Consider the following 19,346-nt stretch of genomic DNA (forward strand, 5'->3'; position numbering starts at 1 on the left):
GAGGTGATCCTTCCCCTCAGCACTGGTAAGGCCACACCTGGAGTGCTGGGTCCAGTTTTGGGCTCCTCATTACAAGAAAGACACAGACATGCTGGGGAGAGTCCACTGAAGGGCCGTAAAGATGGTTTTTTACAATTAATAATTAGTGTGCTAAATAGGTAATGTTAGAACTTCAAACTGTTTAGAAACTCAACTCTTGCATGTTCTTTTGAATTAGGTAATTATTAGGGTAAAGATAAAATATAATTGCTAGAAAGGCTGAAGTATCCATCTCGATGTATGAGGATTTCAAATGTGTATTTGGAATGCTTTGACTTGACTAGGATTTCTCAAAGTAAAATAAGAATAGTGTTTATACATTTTACAGACTATTCACTTATTTTAATATTGTAGTGGTTTATTTCATGAAAACTAGAAAATGGGGTATCTCGATATTTCTGATGCTCTGTACAGCATTTTCTCAGTAGAGAGTTATGTATCAATGGCACTTACTGCTGTTTTAAAGGTGATGTGGCAGTGAAAATGTTGAATGTTACGGCACCCACACCTCAACAGTTACAGGCGTTCAAAAATGAAGTAGGAGTGCTCAGGTAAGAATATTTTTAATGGCATAAAATAACGTGTGTAGGTTCATGCTTCGTTAATCATTGAATTTTAGATTTCCGTTAGAACACGTTGATCTCATTCCTTCACAATGATACTTTGGGCAGAAAATACAACTTGCCATTTTAAGATATTCTTTCTATCCATTGCTAGTTCTTTTGTCCCCTGTATTTGTTTGTCTTATTTGCCTATGTTGTGAATATATGTATGTCCAAACGCCGAAGTGCCGAAGACAGGACTAGTTTTTGCTACCCTCAGGGCACAGTCAAGCCTAAGTGTGAACTGTAGGCCTTTCTTTCCTCTTAGGCACATTTTGAGATTGAAGGAGAGCATGATTAATTGTTGGGTTTGAGCTCCAGTACTGCCCATATTAGCCGTTGTTTAATAGTTTCTGTTCAATAGCATTGACTTCTCTTTGAGGTTTTTTTAAGATGTATTTCTCATAAAGTCGTTTCTTGATTTCCCTTTTTCATGTCTATTGCTTGTTATTTTTCAGAGGAAGTATTTATCTTGAGTTTAGCTCTTAAAAGAGGATCCATCAACACAATACAATGGAATATTTATTAGGGAAGATGATTAGCATCCAAGTACAATCTTGAGCAGTCTCAAGCATAATTCTGATTTAAAAAACAAAATAGAAAGAAGGTTTTTGCCTCTGGAAAACTGATGTGTTGAGCTGGGCACCTGTGCTGGAGGAGCATCCCCAATAAGCTTACACGGTGAAAAGGGGATGGCCAATCCTTTTCCCCAGGAAATGCTTATTTTCTGTTCATTCAGCAGTTATTCTCAGCATCACTTGACAAATCCTTGAGCCTGAAAAAGGCAGTCACATAGTGTAGAACTGTCCTGGTCTGCATTGCTGAGAGGACAAATGGGTTTACACTAGGCTCCTGTGTTAGTTTTTTAATGTAAGAGACCATGAAGAGCTCTGTCATCTTCAGCAGCAGCATAGATTTAAGAAGCTGCCACAGGTTTTAAGCTTGGACTGTTTCATTAACAGGGAGCTAACTGCCTTTGCTTCCAAGCTGTGTTGGAAGAAGATTGCCTTTATTTTTCCTTAGCCTCTAGGAAAGCTAGGAAATACTTCTGAATTCTTAGGTGCCTCGTCTTTGTAATCTCTCATTGGTATGTTTGGAGGTATCTAGTTCTTCATATCCATTTGATGACAATAAGAATGTGATTGACTCTCCTGGAGGGTGAGGAGAATCTTTCAGATTTCACAGTGTGTCAGTAGATTCTTTCAGGCCTTGAATCTACTGGGATATCTGCTGAGATAATCCTCTCTGCACTGTTTGTTGTGAAGTTTTTCTCTCTGGAGTTAATCCGTCTTTGAAATAGGTTTGATTTAGTTTGGCCAAATCTCTGTGGTGAACTCCAGTCTCTCCCAGTGCTGTTTGGAAACAAGTTCATATCATAACCTTACTGAGGTACAGTTTTTGTCCTTTCTTGTATGCTGGTTCCATAGAGAATACAAAATTCTAGTCAAATAAAGCACTAAGAAAAACTGAAGCCTTATCAAGGAAGTGTGTTGATGGTTTCTGAATGAAAGGGTTGTTCTTCCTGGAAGCCTCTGAGACTGGAATTTAATTTTAGATGTCCTCCTTATGGGCAGAAACATCTCATAGCTGAACGGGGGTTACAGAAAAGCAGACCTGCCTAGGAACTGTCACTGTCCCAGAAGACCTAGTGGTAACAGAATCTTCTGAGCAGTCCTGTGCTGGGTTGCTTGCAAAAGCAAGAGGAAGTGGTGCTAACCCCAGAAGAGCTATTCTGTGTCATTATGTTAAGAAAGGCTAACTGCTGGAATAATTCATTAAACTGAATCTAGAAACAGGTTATCATGTTAACTTAGTAAAAGTTGAGATTGACCCACCAACTTATGTTTGGAAATGTATATTTAGACTGTGATACACCTGCCTGGGTTTTTTCTGGTTTCCTGATCTGCCTCATTTCCTCCTGATTTTTTTTTTTTTCCCCCAACAGGAAAACACGACATGTGAATATCCTGCTTTTCATGGGTTATTCAACAAAACCCCAGTTGGCTATTGTTACACAATGGTGTGAGGGGTCTAGCTTATATCATCATCTACACATCATTGAGACCAAATTTGAAATGATCAAACTAATTGATATTGCACGACAGACTGCACAAGGCATGGAGTAAGTATTGTATTATTGTTTGTAAATGAGTGATGGGGCACTCATCCCCTTCACACTCTGACAGACATTGGCAAATACATCCTCCTATCTGCTCACTTTGCCAAGCCCAGGGTCCTGACTTGATTATCAAAGCATTTGGTGAAGTGTTTATTTTGTTTAGTGAAATAGACTTTATGTTCTTCTTTTGGAACGTAGGGAAATACAAATCAAGGAAATACAGTGTTAGTAAAATAAAGATAATTACAGTGTAGTTAAACTTTCCATCTTGTGAGCAAATGTTTCTGTTTCAGGATTTATGTTCTTCACAGTGCATATAGTCTTATGGTAGGAGATAAAACATAGTTTAAAAAGAAACACCCTGTGAACGAAAGGACAGAATGCTGTAAGATAACACAGAAGGCAAACAACCCTGTTAGCAAAAAGAATCGATTTTTTTTCTCCTTTTCTTTTAAGTGTTGTAGCTCTCTAAATAATAGATTTCAGCATTTGAATGAAACATACCTATTTTGTTGTAAGGACTGTAAATAATCCTCACTCCCATAGAGGGCAATTGAGCGAGATAGATTTTACAAAACTATCCCAATATTGTGTGTCAAAATCAGAACACCGATGTAAGATCAGAGAAATCACCCTCCAGCTGGAAAACCACCATGATGATTGCAGTTAATTGTGCCATTTTTCTACTAAGTATTCTATTACATTTTCAGTCAAGAGGTGGGGAGGTGTTTGCAGCAACCAGCCTCAGCCCTCAGTTAGCCTGCTCATCTCCTCAGGCTCCCTCTGTAGCTAGCAGAGATGCAGAAGCTGTTTTCTGAGTGTGATTCAAAGCAGAGACATAAAGCAGGGCTTCTCCAGCAGGTCTGTGCCAATCTCATCTACTAAACAAAGAACCATGGGAGACTAGTTGCCTAATTTAGACTGTATCTGTGCTGTGGGGCAAGTGCTCTCCTCTGTTCCCTGCAACCTGTTTATCCAGTCTGCAATCAGGGGATCTCTTTTCCCGTCCCATACTAAAAGGCAGTCAGCATACTTGAGTACACATTGAGGCTCAGAAGCATGTTTAGCTCCCACAGTTTAGAAACACCTTACCTAAAGCTGTACCTAGCCTGCAAAGTGTCTTGAGAGTTGCCATTAAGACTGAGAGGCAGAACCTTCAGCACTGAATGCAGTATCAGAAACTACCGAAGTTCTTTTATTTTTATTCTGAATATTGAGTTAGAACTGAAAGGCAGAAGTTGGTGCATAATTGTTATTTCATTCTTCAGTGGCAACGAGTTTGGGCTGAAAATCTAAGCTTTATTTTATTTTGTGTGTTTTTTTTCTGTGACTGTTGCAGAAACCATCATGGGTAACTGAAAGTTTGCCACCTTGATAAATATGTGCAGGTTGAATAGCTACAGAATTTTTGTTTCAGTAATACAGCGAATTTGAGTTGATTAGTGAAATATCATTTAACCCACCTAATCTAAAATGTTTCTTTTCAGTTATTTGCATGCCAAGTCAATCATCCACAGAGACCTCAAGAGTAATAGTATCCTTTTCCAGAGATGTGATTGTGGAACATGACAACATTCTTGGTTTTTGGTTTTGGGGAGTTTTTTTCCTGCCAGAAATGAACTTAGTGATGTGAAAAGCTTGTCATGTGTGAATATTTGCTGAGTTGAAATTTAGTTGAGAAGAGGTGATATCACTGACAGCAAAGTAACAAATACTTACTGTGTCTATTGATGTGATTGCAGTAATGTCGCATGTTCTGTTGTGGTATTACAGATTGTTGTATCATTCGTTTCTAGATGTAATAAAAAATTACACCAGTTCAGTCATGGAATATTTTCAGCTGTTCTTGCACTTGGCATTTTGAGAAAGTACTTGGCATTTCTAGAAAGCCACCTGGACCGTGGTCTGTTCAGCGCTGGCCCGGTCGTTACTTACGAAACCCTGAAGTACTGTAATTCACCATGCTGGCTGCTTAGAACCTGTATTATGTGAAAACCTTCTGTAGGGGCAGTGGATGGTTAAAACTGTTATGTCTAATGTTGCCAAGTTGTAGCTGTTTGTTCTGGTAGGACAGGAGGAGCACAGCTTTCTTGTTTTCCCTTAACGCTTCTCCCTTAGATATTTTTCTTCATGAAGACCTCACAGTAAAAATAGGTGACTTTGGTCTAGCTACAGTGAAATCGCGATGGAGCGGATCCCATCAGTTGGAACAGCTGTCTGGATCTATTCTATGGATGGTAAGTAAGGGGGAAGTGGTGTGTTTGTTTCAACAAATTCAGTTGCCTTTGGCCAGAGTTTCAAAGACTATCCACCCAACACACTGACATACACAAGCTGTCTTAAGCTAGGGAAGACAAGCAGTAATATGAAGAACTAAATGAATGCTTTTCAGTTCTTCTTTAAGCATATGTTTCTCAGTAGTCAGAAAAAATCTTTAGTGTCTTCACCCCTTATTGTGGGGTTTAAACTGAAAAAAAATTATGGTCAGGAAAAAGGGTATGATTAATCCAGGGTTGAGGAGAAGGTAAGAAAAGCCATGGAAAACATGCTGCAAAGGAGCAGAGGAACTAGCTCTACCAAAAGTAAGATGCTTTTAAGTTTAAAGGATTTGAGCATGATTACTCTCAAGAGGTCATACAACTGTCTTAAGTCTTTGATATAGTTACAACCTCCTGTGCAACTCCACTTTCTCCTTTTCTCCCTGAAAAAATTAAGGCTCTGCTAGTTGGCATTATTTTCAGTGTTGTTATAATTCTAGTTTCAAAATAGCTTCTCAGCCTGGACAAGGTCATTTTGTTTTGTCATAGAGGAATAAAGGGGTCACCAAGCTAAAACAAAACAGTGGATTTTGAGGTTCACGTCAAGATCCACTCTATATTAGGACATAGTAACATCTGAAGGCAAGAGTGGGCCTTGCACCTGTTGCACTCCAGACGAGTCCATGTTTTGTTCCTGGTATGTGAGGTGCAGCCTGACATGGTGAAATAAAAACTAATTCTTTCCTTTTATGGTACAGGCACCAGAAGTTATTAGGATGCAAGATAAAAACCCATATAGCTTTCAGTCGGATGTGTATGCGTTTGGGATTGTTCTTTATGAATTGATGACTGGGCAGTTACCATACTCAAACATCAACAACAGGGACCAGGTAAGGGAAAGGAGGGGATTGACTTCAGTCACCTGTGGCCTGAAACAGAGATTGGTTCAGCCTTGTGACATGCACATCCTGATGTTTTGTGTGTTTGATTTGTGTTTCTCATTCTCATCTTATAAGATGATGTTTCTGCATTTTCTAGATCTGCCTCAGCCACGTAGCACCAATTTACTTACTTCTCTTGAGGGTTTTTTTTTTTGTTCTTTTTTACTTCAAGTATAGATTTTCAGCTTCTGAGCTGGTTGCCAGGATACTTATTAGGGAGAGAGCAGGTTACTTAATAGTAATCTAGTTTAGAATAGTTGTGCAAAGGCGAAATGATCCTCCATATGTTCAGTTATTCCTCTTCCCCCCCACCTCTTGCACTGAATAACAGTTCAGCAACAGGATTGACAAAATGGAACAGTAATCATCTCACTGAATGTTTTATATTCATTTCAATCTTGAGAAATGCATGCACCATCTAATTGAATTTCAGGATATCAGCATTTCTCAAATCCTGCTTGATGGAGTATATGACTTTCCAGAGTGTGTGAATCCTGTAAGAAGATTACCTAATTGTGAACAAATATTCCTTAAGTCTAATGATACCACATGCCTGTAATATATCTCCACTGCATAGGCACGTTTGCAAAGGCATATCTGATTCATTATTTCTCTGTCTCATCTGAAAATAGTATCTATGCGTCAAGATCTTTGGTGTAAACTATTCCATGCCTGAGTAGTGATGTATTTATGTATCTGTGTCCACATCCCTTGTTTTTTCACTGTCAGTACTTGAGAATTGCAACCATAGCAACGTTCATCTCTGAATGCCATTTTATCGGGCTGCTTCCATATTTATCAGAACACTTCATCCCGATTCATCAAATTTGGAGTGATTTTTTTTTTTTCCTTTAGGAAAGAAGGGAAATGTCCAGATTCCTGGCCAGAGAGATACAGCCTTCTAAAAGCAGTATTTGGGCATTGTTTTCTTTTTACCTTTTGAGATTTGAAGGATTAACTCATTGCTGTGGGTGCTCACAACCGAGTGCTGAAACAAATTTCAAATTGCAAGTGAAGCCAACATATAAAATGTGATCTCCTGTCTTGAGTTTTGTCACTCCCAGTCTGTTGTCTGAAAAGGCGCAAATATTGCTTACCTTGTGTTGGTGTATCTACATCAGCTACTGTGACATAACTAAGAATCTAAGTGAGCAAAGCATAGTTTTTGTTACACCTCACAGTGTTTCTCCCACCTTAACAGATTTTTCTAGACAGACCAGGACTGATCTTGTAGTGATATTCTCTTTTTTCTAGTTAAAATAAAATTTTAATCGCTATATTATTTGTAAAGAGAATACTGGACACATAAATAATAACGAATTTTGAATAGTTTGAACTTAAGCAGTGTAAAAGAGTAACTTCTAGATGATGATAAGTCTCATTACAGCAGAGGTAAGGGGCAGAGTAGACAAGTCTTTACTATGAAATGCTGCTCTGGCACATGGGGATTTCTAAAGAAACCATATGGGAGTTTTATACTCCTTGATGCCAACACAGATGAGACTGAATCAGAGAGTTGAAAAAGGACCAAGATTATGTTAGTATAACTAACATGTATGGATTGCTTGAGATGCGGGGTTTTTCTGTTGGAATTTTTTGCCAGTGTTAAGATATGAAATAGTTACAGTTCATTAAATGCAAGGTATGATACACCTGCTGTGCCTGTGTGAGTGTTCAGAAAAGGTAGTGATTATCTGCTGCAGCATGAATAGATCTTTGATTAGCTGGTTTGAAAGGGCTTTTTAGTGTCAGTGCAACTGTAGTTCTCAAACCACATTGCATTTGACCTTGGCTTGACATGATGATGTTTGATGCTTTTTTTATATATCCAAGAGAACATTAATGATAATTATGCTTTGCTTTCCTGCTTTCTGTTAGTTTGCTTTGTTTTATCCTCAGGTTTTATCCTTAGGTGAAATATAAGCCTTCAATGTTAAAGGAATTACTGTGAAAATACAAAGCTTGTCTGTCTCCTCTTCTACAGAGGAGAGGCAGTTTCTCTTGTTCTTTGGTGTTTTTTGGGGGGGTAAGGAAGGTGGTCAGATGTCAAGAATAAGCTTTTGTGGTGGAAAGTATATGAAGGAATTTATTCTTGAAAGGTAAGGGGTTTTAATGTCTGAAGTCCATGTGTTTCTTAAAATACCTTTCAGTGTGAACTTGCTGTTGACTTACAATATAAAACAGAATATTTATTTTTACAGGATATGTATTTTTAGGCATTCTGTTCCTGCCACAGAGTTGCTTATTCTTGTTTGTGTAACAGTTTTTGACACCAAAGAACTGTTCCTTAGATGGTTATTGCTATAAATGGTAACCATTTGCTGGTGTTCAAGTTTCACAGAAATCTAGGAGGAGGAGGAAAAAAATCTAATTTTTTTTCTCTGTACTGAATAGGTTAGAAAGCGTTACGCTAAGAATCTCGGCAATTTCAATACCAGATGTCTGCTGGGAGCAGAAAACGTGCCACTAGCAATATGTTCATCTTTTATTACTGTTTGTTTTATGGAGTCATCTTCTTCCCCTTTCATTTTTTGTCCCCTCAAATGAAGATAATTTTTATGGTGGGACGAGGATACCTGTCTCCAGACCTCAGCAAAGTACGGAGCAACTGTCCAAAAGCTATGAAGAGGCTAATGGCAGAATGCTTAAAAAAGAAAAGAGATGAGAGACCCCTTTTTCCACAGGTGGGAAATGTTCCTTTTTAGTTCTCAGTAGACTTTACAATTCAAATATTAAAAATAAAGGTCAGTTATGAACTCACTGGCCATTTTTTTTTGCTTAGCGCTATAGCATGACTTCATAAGAGTACTGGTTCAGTATCTAGTTAGTGCTGTTTAATTAGAAATGCTCATTTCCAATTCAAAAAGCAGGTATTAAAATGACTTGTGTAGCTGGAAAAGCATTTATGTGTTGGAGAACTGGGAGACAGTGAAAATAATAATCGCAATGAGACACACAAATTAGAACTTGCTGTGTACGTTCTCAGAAATCTTTATAGACCCCTCCTTGCTCTCCCCCCAGCTTTATGAAGGGAAACCAATAGTTTTGTCACAAAACTTGATTTATCATGCCTGCTGAGGAAGGTTTGGATTCTAAAAGCTTAGGGGGGAGCATGATTTTTGTGTTTTGAATGTAACGAAAGCATTTGCAAAGAATAAGGAGCTCCCCCTGCTGACTTTATGGTAAATGGTATTAAGCAAACTGCTGCCAAAGCTGTGCTTGTTTGCAGCGATGGTGGGTATAGCTACTAGTGCATAAACAAGGAGGCAAATAAAAGGCAACTCTATTAATTGTGCTTAAAGAGGGAAATCAGTATGCCCTTTTAAAGGGGAAAATGAGATAGTTTCTTCTCAAAATGTCCTTTTCAGCTTTTTGAGGATATAAACATCAGAGTAAAATTCAGTAGTCTATTTTTAAAAGTTTCTGCTTAAATTTGTGTATAAATATTTTCCTATAGTTAATTGATATTCTGCCTTTGATTTTAAGCGAGTATTACATTTTGGAACCACAGATTTGATCACTTATTTTCTGCTTGTTTTAGATTCTTGCCTCCATTGAGCTTCTGGCCCGGTCATTGCCAAAAATTCACCGCAGTGCATCTGAGCCCTCATTAAACCGGGCTGGCTTCCAGACAGAGGATTTTAGTCTATATGCTTGTGCTTCTCCGAAAACACCCATCCAAGCAGGGGGATATGGTGGGTTTCCAGTACACTGAAAAGAAATGTGAAAGCATGTGCCTGTGTGTCTGAGTGCTGGTGTGTTCCTGTACGTGCAACACGTGTGTACGTTCTCAGTTCCTACCAGCTGTGTTTTTAAGGTTTAATGAGGGAACGAAGACTCACTTCCTAACAATGGGCTTTGAAAGTCCTGAGCACTAAGTCTGTGTTGGTAAGGAGTGCCCTGGGAGCAGCTGGCACAAGAATTATAAGGTCACATAAGGGAAATGGGAAAAGTCACTTCAAAACAAGCAAATATCCTCTTGAGGTCATTTGGTGTCATTTTTGCTTGCCTGTGTCATTTTTGCCTTGTTTATTGATTGGAATTAGTTACTCAGGAGTGTATTTGATTTTAATCTACTCAAGCTGTGGTGTTTTTGGTTTTTTTTTTTTTACTTCAGTTGAGGTCATTATATTTGAGCAATAGGCTTTAGATTCCTCAATTAGTAAAGCTACTCATATGTGGGAAACAGTTGGAAAAATAAACTTGGCTTCAAGGCTGGGCACAGTCAAAACTTCTTGTGGCCAGCAGAAATGAGCAGATACAACATAGAATCCAGAGACAGACCTTAGTGACATGTGACTTATTTTGAAAGTTGAAGTTTAAAATAGTGATGTTTAGAGAACATCTCTTCCTGCAGAGGAGCGGTGGCATGGGTTTTTTTTTTTACTTTTTGTTTTTGCCTAAATACTCTGACCTGCTATAGTTTAGACCATCTCAAAATGTCCTATTACAATGCACCATAGAAGAAATTATGAATCTCTGCTTTTGCTGAACTGCAAGATTGCTGGTAATGGTCCCTGTATCCTTCAATTAGCACGGATTTCAAAATTTAAAAAACAAAACATTTTAAAATCTCGAGCATAGCCAAATACTTTGAGGGGAAAAAGGCTGCTAACACCCGGCATATAAAAAGAGGATTTGAGAAAGCAGTTGTTTTAATGGAAATCAGTATTATACCATGAATTCTGTTAAGATTAGAGGTTTTAATTAATTTAAGAATACCACTGAATGTGCTTCTGTTCAGTGAGGAATTGTTTTTTTCAGTTCCATATAAAAGCTGCTAGATCTTGTCAGCTCACTTTAAAGGTTGTATTTTTCGCTGGAGCATTCTCACTGGAACAGGTGAATCAGAGTAGTGCTTCAGGTTATATCAGTCTTTGATGTCAGATATTAAAACAATAATGTTGTTGACTGTGTTCTTGCATATTTTGAAATTAGTCATGTAGTTTTGTTTGTTTTAAACTGCTAAGCTATTGATTTTCACAGATTCTTCTGCACTGGAAACAAGCTACTGCTGCTCTTGTTAGGACTTCAGGGACGAGGAGTGTTCTTAATAGCTTCTGATTTACCTTCTTAGAGAGATGTTTGCATGTTCCTAGCAATAGGTTTTTGAAATAGATCAGGAATTCAAAAAGGTTTTCTTTTCTGCTGTCTGGCAACTGAGCCTTTTAAAACAGGAGGCAGAGTTGGAGAACTTCAAGAGATGTAGGCAATTTCTACATTTTCTGGCCAGATTCTGATGGTCTTTTTGGCTTCTGCTGTTGGAAGAGTTTGGGAACTAACTTTTCTCATTTTGTGAGTCAAGAAAATTCAGCTGTTGAAATCTATCTCTATGGTAATAGTGACGAAGGACAAAAGTTGTTATTGTTTTAGAAAAATCTGTTTCCCATCTTTCTGGTAGCTTTACCTCATTTTGGCAGACTTACATTAAAATGAAAACAGGATTTAATTGTTTTTTTCCCCTCCTCTTATTCATTAATTATTTTTATTCTAGACAGTGAGGAGGAATGCTTCCTAAGCTTTGGGGTATGGTATTCAGTACAGTCTACAGTGCCCATCTCAGTAAGAGCAAGAGGGTGCTGCTGGGTCTCCTATCTAGAAATCCCATCCCAGGCAGAAAAGGCTTAACCACATGGGGGGTAGTTATGGAGAGTGCAGAACCATCATCACTGCCCTGCCCAGCCTTACTCTTTTTCAGGTGTGCCAGATCAGTTCAAACAAGTTATTCCTTGGAGTAGTGTTATCCTCCTTGTTGTTAGATTGTTCTGTGCTATAAGAACTACAGTTACGGGGCGGGGGGAAGTGCTACCATCCTCAGACACATTGGGCCCCATCTTCTGCTATATGGTCAGTGCATTAGAATTCTTCCTATGTCACCTGTTCCAACACATCGAGCACAGTCTGGAATCCATGGACATAACATGATCTGGGCTTCTCACTGAACATTTATGAAGTCTGAAAGGAGGTTTTTGTGGATCATTAACTTTATCTGACATAAAGGCATTTAGAGGTTTAACTTCTGTGGTTTGTAATTGCTGCTTCAGGAAGATTTGGGAACACATGTGGGATGAAGGTACCTAAATACAACTGTAGAGTTGGGTCATGGTTCTCAAAGATGCAACTCAGCTATATTGTTTAGAAACAGATACCCGTCAGTCCTGAAAACAGCTCTGTGGGATCCCAGGCTTTTCTGGAGGGGTAGTTTATACTATGTGAGATTCCTTTTTTTTCTTTACTTCCCTGAATCTCAGTATTGAAACAAAATCTGTCTTGGTACCTTCTAGAAGGACCAGATCCTCATAAATGCTGCTGTATATTCTTCTGAGGATACTAATTATCCACATCAGTGTATGTTCCAAATTTTTATTTAGCCAGTGGATGGTATCCATACTAGAAGATCAGCACAAGATCCAACAGAAAACTGCCTTTTTGTCATACTTTTTTCTGTGTCAGTGAATGTAATCCAGGAAAGGTGTTAGAATTTGGTGTTTACTTTTGGTAAGTCAGTTACTCTCCATGTTGGTAGACAAGGCTGGCACAGGCCTGGAAGGGAGCTATTCTTCTCCTTACAGTTCTGAGAAGTGTGGCATCTACCCCAGAACAAGGGGTGCAGTTAAGATGTTGCATATATACCTTAGGAACCTCATGAATCCAGATAACATGTAAATTTGGGAGAGTAGAGATTAGTAACTGCATCTTAAATCCTTCCAGGAATGAGGGGCAGCAGGTTTGCTCAGAACATGCCCTTACAATATATTGTGTGGATGCAACATGAAAGAACTTGATCATCTTTTAGTACATATTTTTTTGAAAGTATGTGTTTAAAATAGTTTCCACTTGCTTTGCCTGTGACAAGTATGAAAAGACTGTAGCAACTAACTTGAAAGGGCTCTGTAAGAACTGTAGATTTTCAAATGCTCTCCATTCTTTGGAAAGGAATTTCTTTGTTACCAGTCAAAGCAAGTAGTTCTGCTTGGTAAAAAGCACATCAGATGTCTGGCTCACAATGAATAAAAATGTCAGTTGTTTTTCTCACATCCCAAATCACTAAGTATGTGGTTTCATAGCTTCATGGTAAGCTGATCTCTTCTGAGGCAACCATGGCCCAGCTCCTTAGCCTTGCACTGGCAGATGCTCTCCAATTCCATGAGTCCATTCTGCACAGCTGAGTGGGTTCCCCCCACCACCAACAGAGCAGCTCTCCAAAAACTGATAAGAAAACATTCCTTGCCCACCAGCCTGAGCAAACATTTGCTCGGTCAGCTCCTTGAGCCATCTTGCCTCAAGGCCAGGTAGTGCCCGTGTAGCACAATAGGCAGGTCATTGCTCTACAGCTCAGGTCAGGAGGGAGAGTGACACTGCAGTAGTCCCAGTTTAGATTAGCATTGGCCATTACAGAACTGCACCCAAAGACTTAGCAGGGCAGAATCAGGATGATCCTGTTCCTGCAGGACAGGGCTCACTGGGTGATGTTCCTGAAGCTGTTTTCATTTCATCCATTCGTTGCTCTCAGGCAAAACCTTCCTGTCCAGCAAGAAAATGGTAAATTACTTCATTTATCTGTAGGCATCTGTGTCTCAGGAAGAGGTTGCCTGTGTTCTCTATCCCTCTCCTACAGATGGAGTTTCTTTCAGAAGGTAAAAGAACCAGCTACAGATATTTTACATCTTTAAAATAGAAAGGGTGATATAAAGCGTTTTAGCTACTCCTCAGAAAGTCCTGTCCACACCTAGCAGGACAGAGGATTCCTGTATGTGAATAGGGATAGCCATCTCCATTCCTCATCTAGAGAAAGCTCCTACTGGTAACAGCCTTTTATACGTGTTCAATCAGTATAATCCCATTATTAGATTAACGTGTTACCTATTTTGGTCTCCTATTGATTTGAGATTGGATTAGCACCTGAATTTTGAAAGGGAAGATTTAGCATTAGCTTGTTAAAAAAAAAAAAATAAAATCTTTGCTAAGGTTTTATTTAAATGGAAGAAAAGTCTGAAAATCACTCTTTTATAGCTACCATTCTACCTGAAATGCTTCTTGACTTCTGATCCTATTTTTCCATTGCCCTTTCCCAATAATTGTTCATCTTTTATCTTCTGAAACCCCTGTACCAATACTAAAAGCTGAATTATTTCCAGAAATGGGCAGACAGGCAAGATAAGTAATGAGGGAGCAATCTCTTGTTTATAAATTGATCTTTAATCAGCAGTTTAGGAAAGCAGACTGAAAAATAAATTAAGTAGAGCGTGTTTTGAAAGTGTAACTAAGCGTGAATGTCATGCCTAAAAATTAGCCTCACAGGTAATTCTTGATGACTTCTTGTCTTTCTCTTAAAAGAAAAAAAGTTGGGGGTGGGGGGTGGTAAAAAAAATTGAGGTGTTTCTATAGATATTGTGGAGAGAGTTGGGAGATTGGTGAAATGTGCCAGAGAGAAGCAAGGAAAACTATCAAATATTCAGAGTATTTTAGAGTAAGGGGTTTTTATCTGTTGGCAGAACTAGTAAAACAGGCAATTAGACCCATTGTGAAGCTTTTATTCTTTTGTTGTTAGAACTTGAAACTACCACCACAGTCTGCCAAGACACACAGAGTTCCAGGTCTGTCATAGGCCCCTGTGCCAGCTACCCTTTCTTTAGACCTTGGGTGAACTGCCTTCTCATTTCCTTCTCTCCTCTCTCCCTGCTTGCTTCATGTTCCCTTGCTACCAGGCCCTGTAGATGCCCTTTCTTCCCCGTCCCCATGCAGACTAATGATAATTTTCTTTGTTCCCTTCTTTATAGAGCAAGACATTCCATGGAATTAATGCTATCAGTCTAAAATTCTGTTTGCAGGGATATTTCTGGTTTGTTTCCAATATTCAGAACAAGGATCTTAAGAAAAACCAAAACTAACAAAACGCTTGCTCTTGGAAGGATGGAAGGACACCAAAATAGGGAGCAGTTGTTTGGCTGTCATGTCATTCGTACCATCCTGTTGAACGGAACAAAAGGTCTCTTCTGTCTGCTTATCAGTCCTTCATTTTTAGGAGAGCTCTGAGGAGTGCTCTCAAGAAACTAACCCAAAATTAATGTAGGACCCAACAACAGGAAGTTATATTGACATTTCTTTTTCTCTCACTCCTGAGTCCTTTTAGGTTAGCATAGTTGGACAGCCCTCCCTAAAAAACTAAAGAGCAGGGAAAATTTTTGGCTAAAGTGACAAATTAAGAGCATGAGTATCTTGGTTTTGGCTTCTACTCAGTTCTCTGGCAAACTTCTTAAGACTTTGGGCAGTGATTTTGTTCACAAGGACATGTAGCAATAGGACAAGGGGTAATGGTTTTAAACTAGAAAAGAGTAGATTTAGGTGGGATATTAGGAAAAAGTTTTTCAATATGAGGGTGGTGGATCATTGGAACAGGTTGCCCAGAGAGGTAGTGGAGGCCCCGTCCCTGGAGATATTCAGGGTCAGGCTTGATGGGGCTCTGAGCAACCTGCTCTAGTAAAGATGTTCCTGCTCACTGCAGGGGGGTTGGACTAGATGACCTTTGAAAGTCCCTTCCAACCCAAACCATTCTATGATTCTGTGATTTTACTCTGTGCCATTGTTTCATCATTTCCAAAATGGGACTACCAGTCTATCTCGCAGCACGCCAACAGAATTTCAGGAGGTCGTCGCATGTGAAAACACTGCATAGAATTATTGTTTATTCGGTAATTCTGAAGAAAGCATGGGGTTGCTTTATTTGTTGTGCCTCCCTATTAGCAAGGCCTAATTTCTAATCTGGGAGTGAGTGACAATCTCGCTGTTCTTATTTTTCTCACAGTGGGTTACTGTGTTGGTCTGTAAATCAGATTCTAGCATTCTCTAATACTGGTTTAGTAGTCAGGCACTTTACTGTATATAATCTTTAAAGGTTAAAGGGCGTGTCAAGTATTCTTTGTTATTAAGCCATTTTTACAGCAGAATAGAAATTAGTTTGCAGTCTGCTTTTATTGCAATCGTTGCTTTTCAGGAGGATGTATGTACAATAGGGAGTTTAAAGTGAAATTAAACTGACAAATAGTATTTTCCAATGCATGATGAATGAGACTTTGCTTGCACTTTTAGACCTCTGTCCTGGGAAGAATGGGTACAGCTTGCTTTCAAGAAATTCTTTTTCGGTAAAATATGCTGGGTCTGTACTCAATGTTCATTCACTATGTATTCTTTTGTGCTTTAATTTTAACAGTTTGCATTTTTTAACATCTTTTATAGTTAACCTAATGTTCAACTAGTCTGGAGAAAATCTCTGACCGCCTAGTAACTGAAATCACCTGTTTAAACCAAGCTCTTGTCCTCCCTCTACAGGAGAATTTGCAGCGTTCAAGTAGCCACAGCACCATGGCAGCACCCACTCTGTTATTTCAGTCTTGTGTTCCTACAGTTTCTTAACATCAAAACTCTGTTCTGCTCCGCAAAACCTAAAGTAATTTAGAAAAGATATCCATAAGCTTAAAAGTGGAGCAGAATGGAACTGCCAGTCCAACACAATGGGAAAAAGTACCTTTTGGGAACCAGAATCCTCTGCTGCCAGTGTTTCTCCTTCAACACAAACCACCACGTGCATTCGGAGACCCGCAGTGGCTGCCTGTGCCGTTGGCATCATTCCCAGGAGAGAGGAGAGGGCGCTCGTGGTTTGACTGTGGTGCTCGGGCATGAGGGGATGGAACTGCTGCTGCAACTTAGGAGACTTGCTTTGGATGGTCTGCCAGCCGGTCGGCTTTCTCCCTCTAACAATGTTCCGTCAGAGGCTGAATGTCTGATGAGTGCTAATTTAAAAGAATCTTCCTCTGTTCTGATCTCTTTTTTTTATTATTTTTTTCCTGGTGTACTTACTGATTTATGGACAACGCAGTATCCCCTTTTCGCTGTGTTACAATATCAGACACCTCAATCTGTCTATGTTATTGGGTTTTATTCCAGTAAAATTAAAAGTATGGGGTGATGGGAGCTGGAGAAGATGCTACTCTAAAAGCAAAGAGGTTGATCTGAAGGAAAAGGGGATGCTGCTGCACCTTTTTTCAGATTTACTTTATCACTTCTTCACAAAACAAACAACAACCACCAACCTTAACCTTTTCTTTTTCCAGTATTTTCTTGGTGTGTGCATATACAACATCTTTTAGAAGGATTAGGTTGATCCTTCTTTTGTTGGTCCAGCAACAAACTGAAGTTTAAAAAAAAAAAAAAAGAAAAAATGTAGCGAGATTGTCCTCTTTTTTTTTTTTTTGTATCATATGATACAATGTATTTATCAAAGATGCTACCACAGCATCTGAAGTCTGTAAAATTCCTGATACAGACTGTGAATGGTGTATGTACCTACTTTAAAAGTTTTATTTTAAACGAGGGTGCAGGTTAATGCCAGGTACCTTACCAATATGTAATGTTTTCATAAATGGGGAAACAAGTTCTCAGGTTGAATTGAATACAACTACAAAACCCCCTAGAATTAGACATTCCAAAAATTATGTTTTGGTACTTTCAAGAGCTTTTTTTAAAGGATTTTTATCCTGTTAACTAAATGTCCTCTGATAAGTGTATGTGTAAATGTGGAGCATCTTGTCCTAATGGCAAGCTGTTAGATTAAAACAAAACGGTACTTGCTGGATCCACGCTGACTACTTCTCCTCTCATTGCTTCCTTCCCTGTCATCTCTTCCCTTCCGATTGTCTTTCCCTTTTGTACACTTTGCAAACTAGGATGAAGGTGGCGGTATCTCCATTAGAGTGCTCTGTTTTCCTGTCCTGCAGTCCTGGTTTTCAAATGGTTGGTAGCTTTCTGACAAGTTACCCGGTCAGGGAAAAAACAACTCAAAGTTCTGCACATTGTTTACCTCTAGTAGAATATCTTGTGATGTGATCTGTTTGCAGAGTTCTCTGGTGTGTGGTATTACATGTATATTACTTGTACAGAGGTGAGTCAGACCACATTAGAAAGAAATTCAAGCTCAGATAGAAGTTTTCAGAATTCGATTCGTATCTGCCCTGTACCACTCCAGGTGAGGCAGGAGAACCAGCCCCCTCTAGCTGGGAGGTTCTTGCTGGGGGGTGTTAAACCAAATCATTACAAATAAATGAAGGAGTTAAATGTGTGTGAATGTGGTGTCCATGCTAAACATGGGTGTATTGGGTGAAGACGTTGTCCTTCCCTCCCTAGGATAGTTGGACCGTTTCTGTCTGCAGAAGGTTGCTCCCAGGCGAAGGGAGAGATGCACATCGGTAGTGGAATGTGCTTTTAAAACCCTGGAGTTCTGCGGTGTTGCTGGTAGTCTGTTATGTTTGTCAGTAAATATTTACTGGGGTTATAGGGACTGGACTAATCTGAAGTGGGAATTATAACTGAAATACTGTGTATTCATATTAATTCCACAAACATTAGCAAGACAGCAATAGTGAATGACTTAATAGTCACTACAAGAATGAAGTGATTCATGTTGGTACATGAATAGAATTGATTTTGTGTACAGGATGCATTTTAAAAAACAAACAAAAAAAGCACAAATTTTTTCTTGTCTGCTGTGGGTCTTCAGATGCTGTAAGGTTTTTTTTTCTTACTGAGATTGGCAGGAATTTAAATAGCAATAGCCACTTTCCAGTGTGGAGAAGCTAATGAGCGAGCGAGCCAGCGGTGGTGTGCAGACTGGTGAAATCGGTGCTCCCTGGTCATCACCTGAGGCTGATACCTAAGAGGTGGAAGGAGCCTGGGGCCACTGGGGTCAGCAGGCAGGTGAGAGCATTTACAGTTCACAGGTACAGACTCCCAGAGGTGAAGTAGTCACTGCTCGTTCTCCCTCCAGACCCTGTGTGGGCTGTGGCCTAATTTGTACATGTTGACATACTGGAAATTAATATTTTCTCAAAAGAAACCGTTATTGGAGCAAGTATGTACAGGTGGTTCAACAGTCATTTGTTTCACAGAGCTTGTTAAAAGCCCTAGTTTCCTTCTGCAAGGTCATGCTGACAGAAGATTGTCTGCTAAAACGTAACTGTTAGGAATTTCATTCTGTCTTTGCTTAAAATGAACTTATTTTTGTGAAGATTCATTACCCTTTAGTCTACAATATGCTTCTTGAGCCCATAGGAAAAGCACAAGGAAAATTGCTATCCTTGTCCATGCAAAGCACTTTATAAGTAACACGTGATCTTTGGGGGTTTTTTATTGGGGTTTGTTTGTTTGTAGTTTTGTTTTTCTGTTTAGTTTTTATTTCCCTGAGGAATGTGCAAGTTGTTTGGCTGCTGTTTAGAGAAGTCCTTTCAGGATGCATTTCTACTGGTTTTTCATGGTTTTTTGCTTCCCTCCAGATGGGTGTAGTAATGTGTGTTTGTCTGTGAGAGGTCCCATGTAATACTCTTGCAAAACTTTG

At 39.2% G+C, this 19,346-nt stretch overlaps 1 protein-coding gene across 1 annotated transcript in view; it reads left to right on the forward strand.

Moving 5' to 3' along the window:
• BRAF (B-Raf proto-oncogene, serine/threonine kinase) overlaps positions 1-17,097 on the forward strand; it is a 38,839-nt gene extending 21,742 nt beyond the window's left edge. The window contains exons 11-18 of the mRNA XM_010174326.2: positions 506-590; positions 2,587-2,763; positions 4,248-4,294; positions 4,879-4,997; positions 5,777-5,908; positions 8,509-8,643; positions 9,501-9,654; positions 16,289-17,097. Of these exons, the coding sequence (XP_010172628.1) occupies positions 506-590; positions 2,587-2,763; positions 4,248-4,294; positions 4,879-4,997; positions 5,777-5,908; positions 8,509-8,643; positions 9,501-9,654; positions 16,289-16,311 (872 nt within the window). The 3' untranslated portion in view covers positions 16,312-17,097. The remainder of the gene's footprint in view (positions 1-505; positions 591-2,586; positions 2,764-4,247; positions 4,295-4,878; positions 4,998-5,776; positions 5,909-8,508; positions 8,644-9,500; positions 9,655-16,288) is intronic.
• Positions 17,098-19,346: the final 2,249 nt, after the last annotated feature.

The sequence above is a fragment of the Antrostomus carolinensis genome, unplaced genomic scaffold (assembly GCF_000700745.2).
Source record: "Antrostomus carolinensis isolate BGI_N321 unplaced genomic scaffold, ASM70074v2 scaffold4128, whole genome shotgun sequence".
NCBI lineage: Eukaryota > Metazoa > Chordata > Aves > Caprimulgiformes > Caprimulgidae > Antrostomus > Antrostomus carolinensis.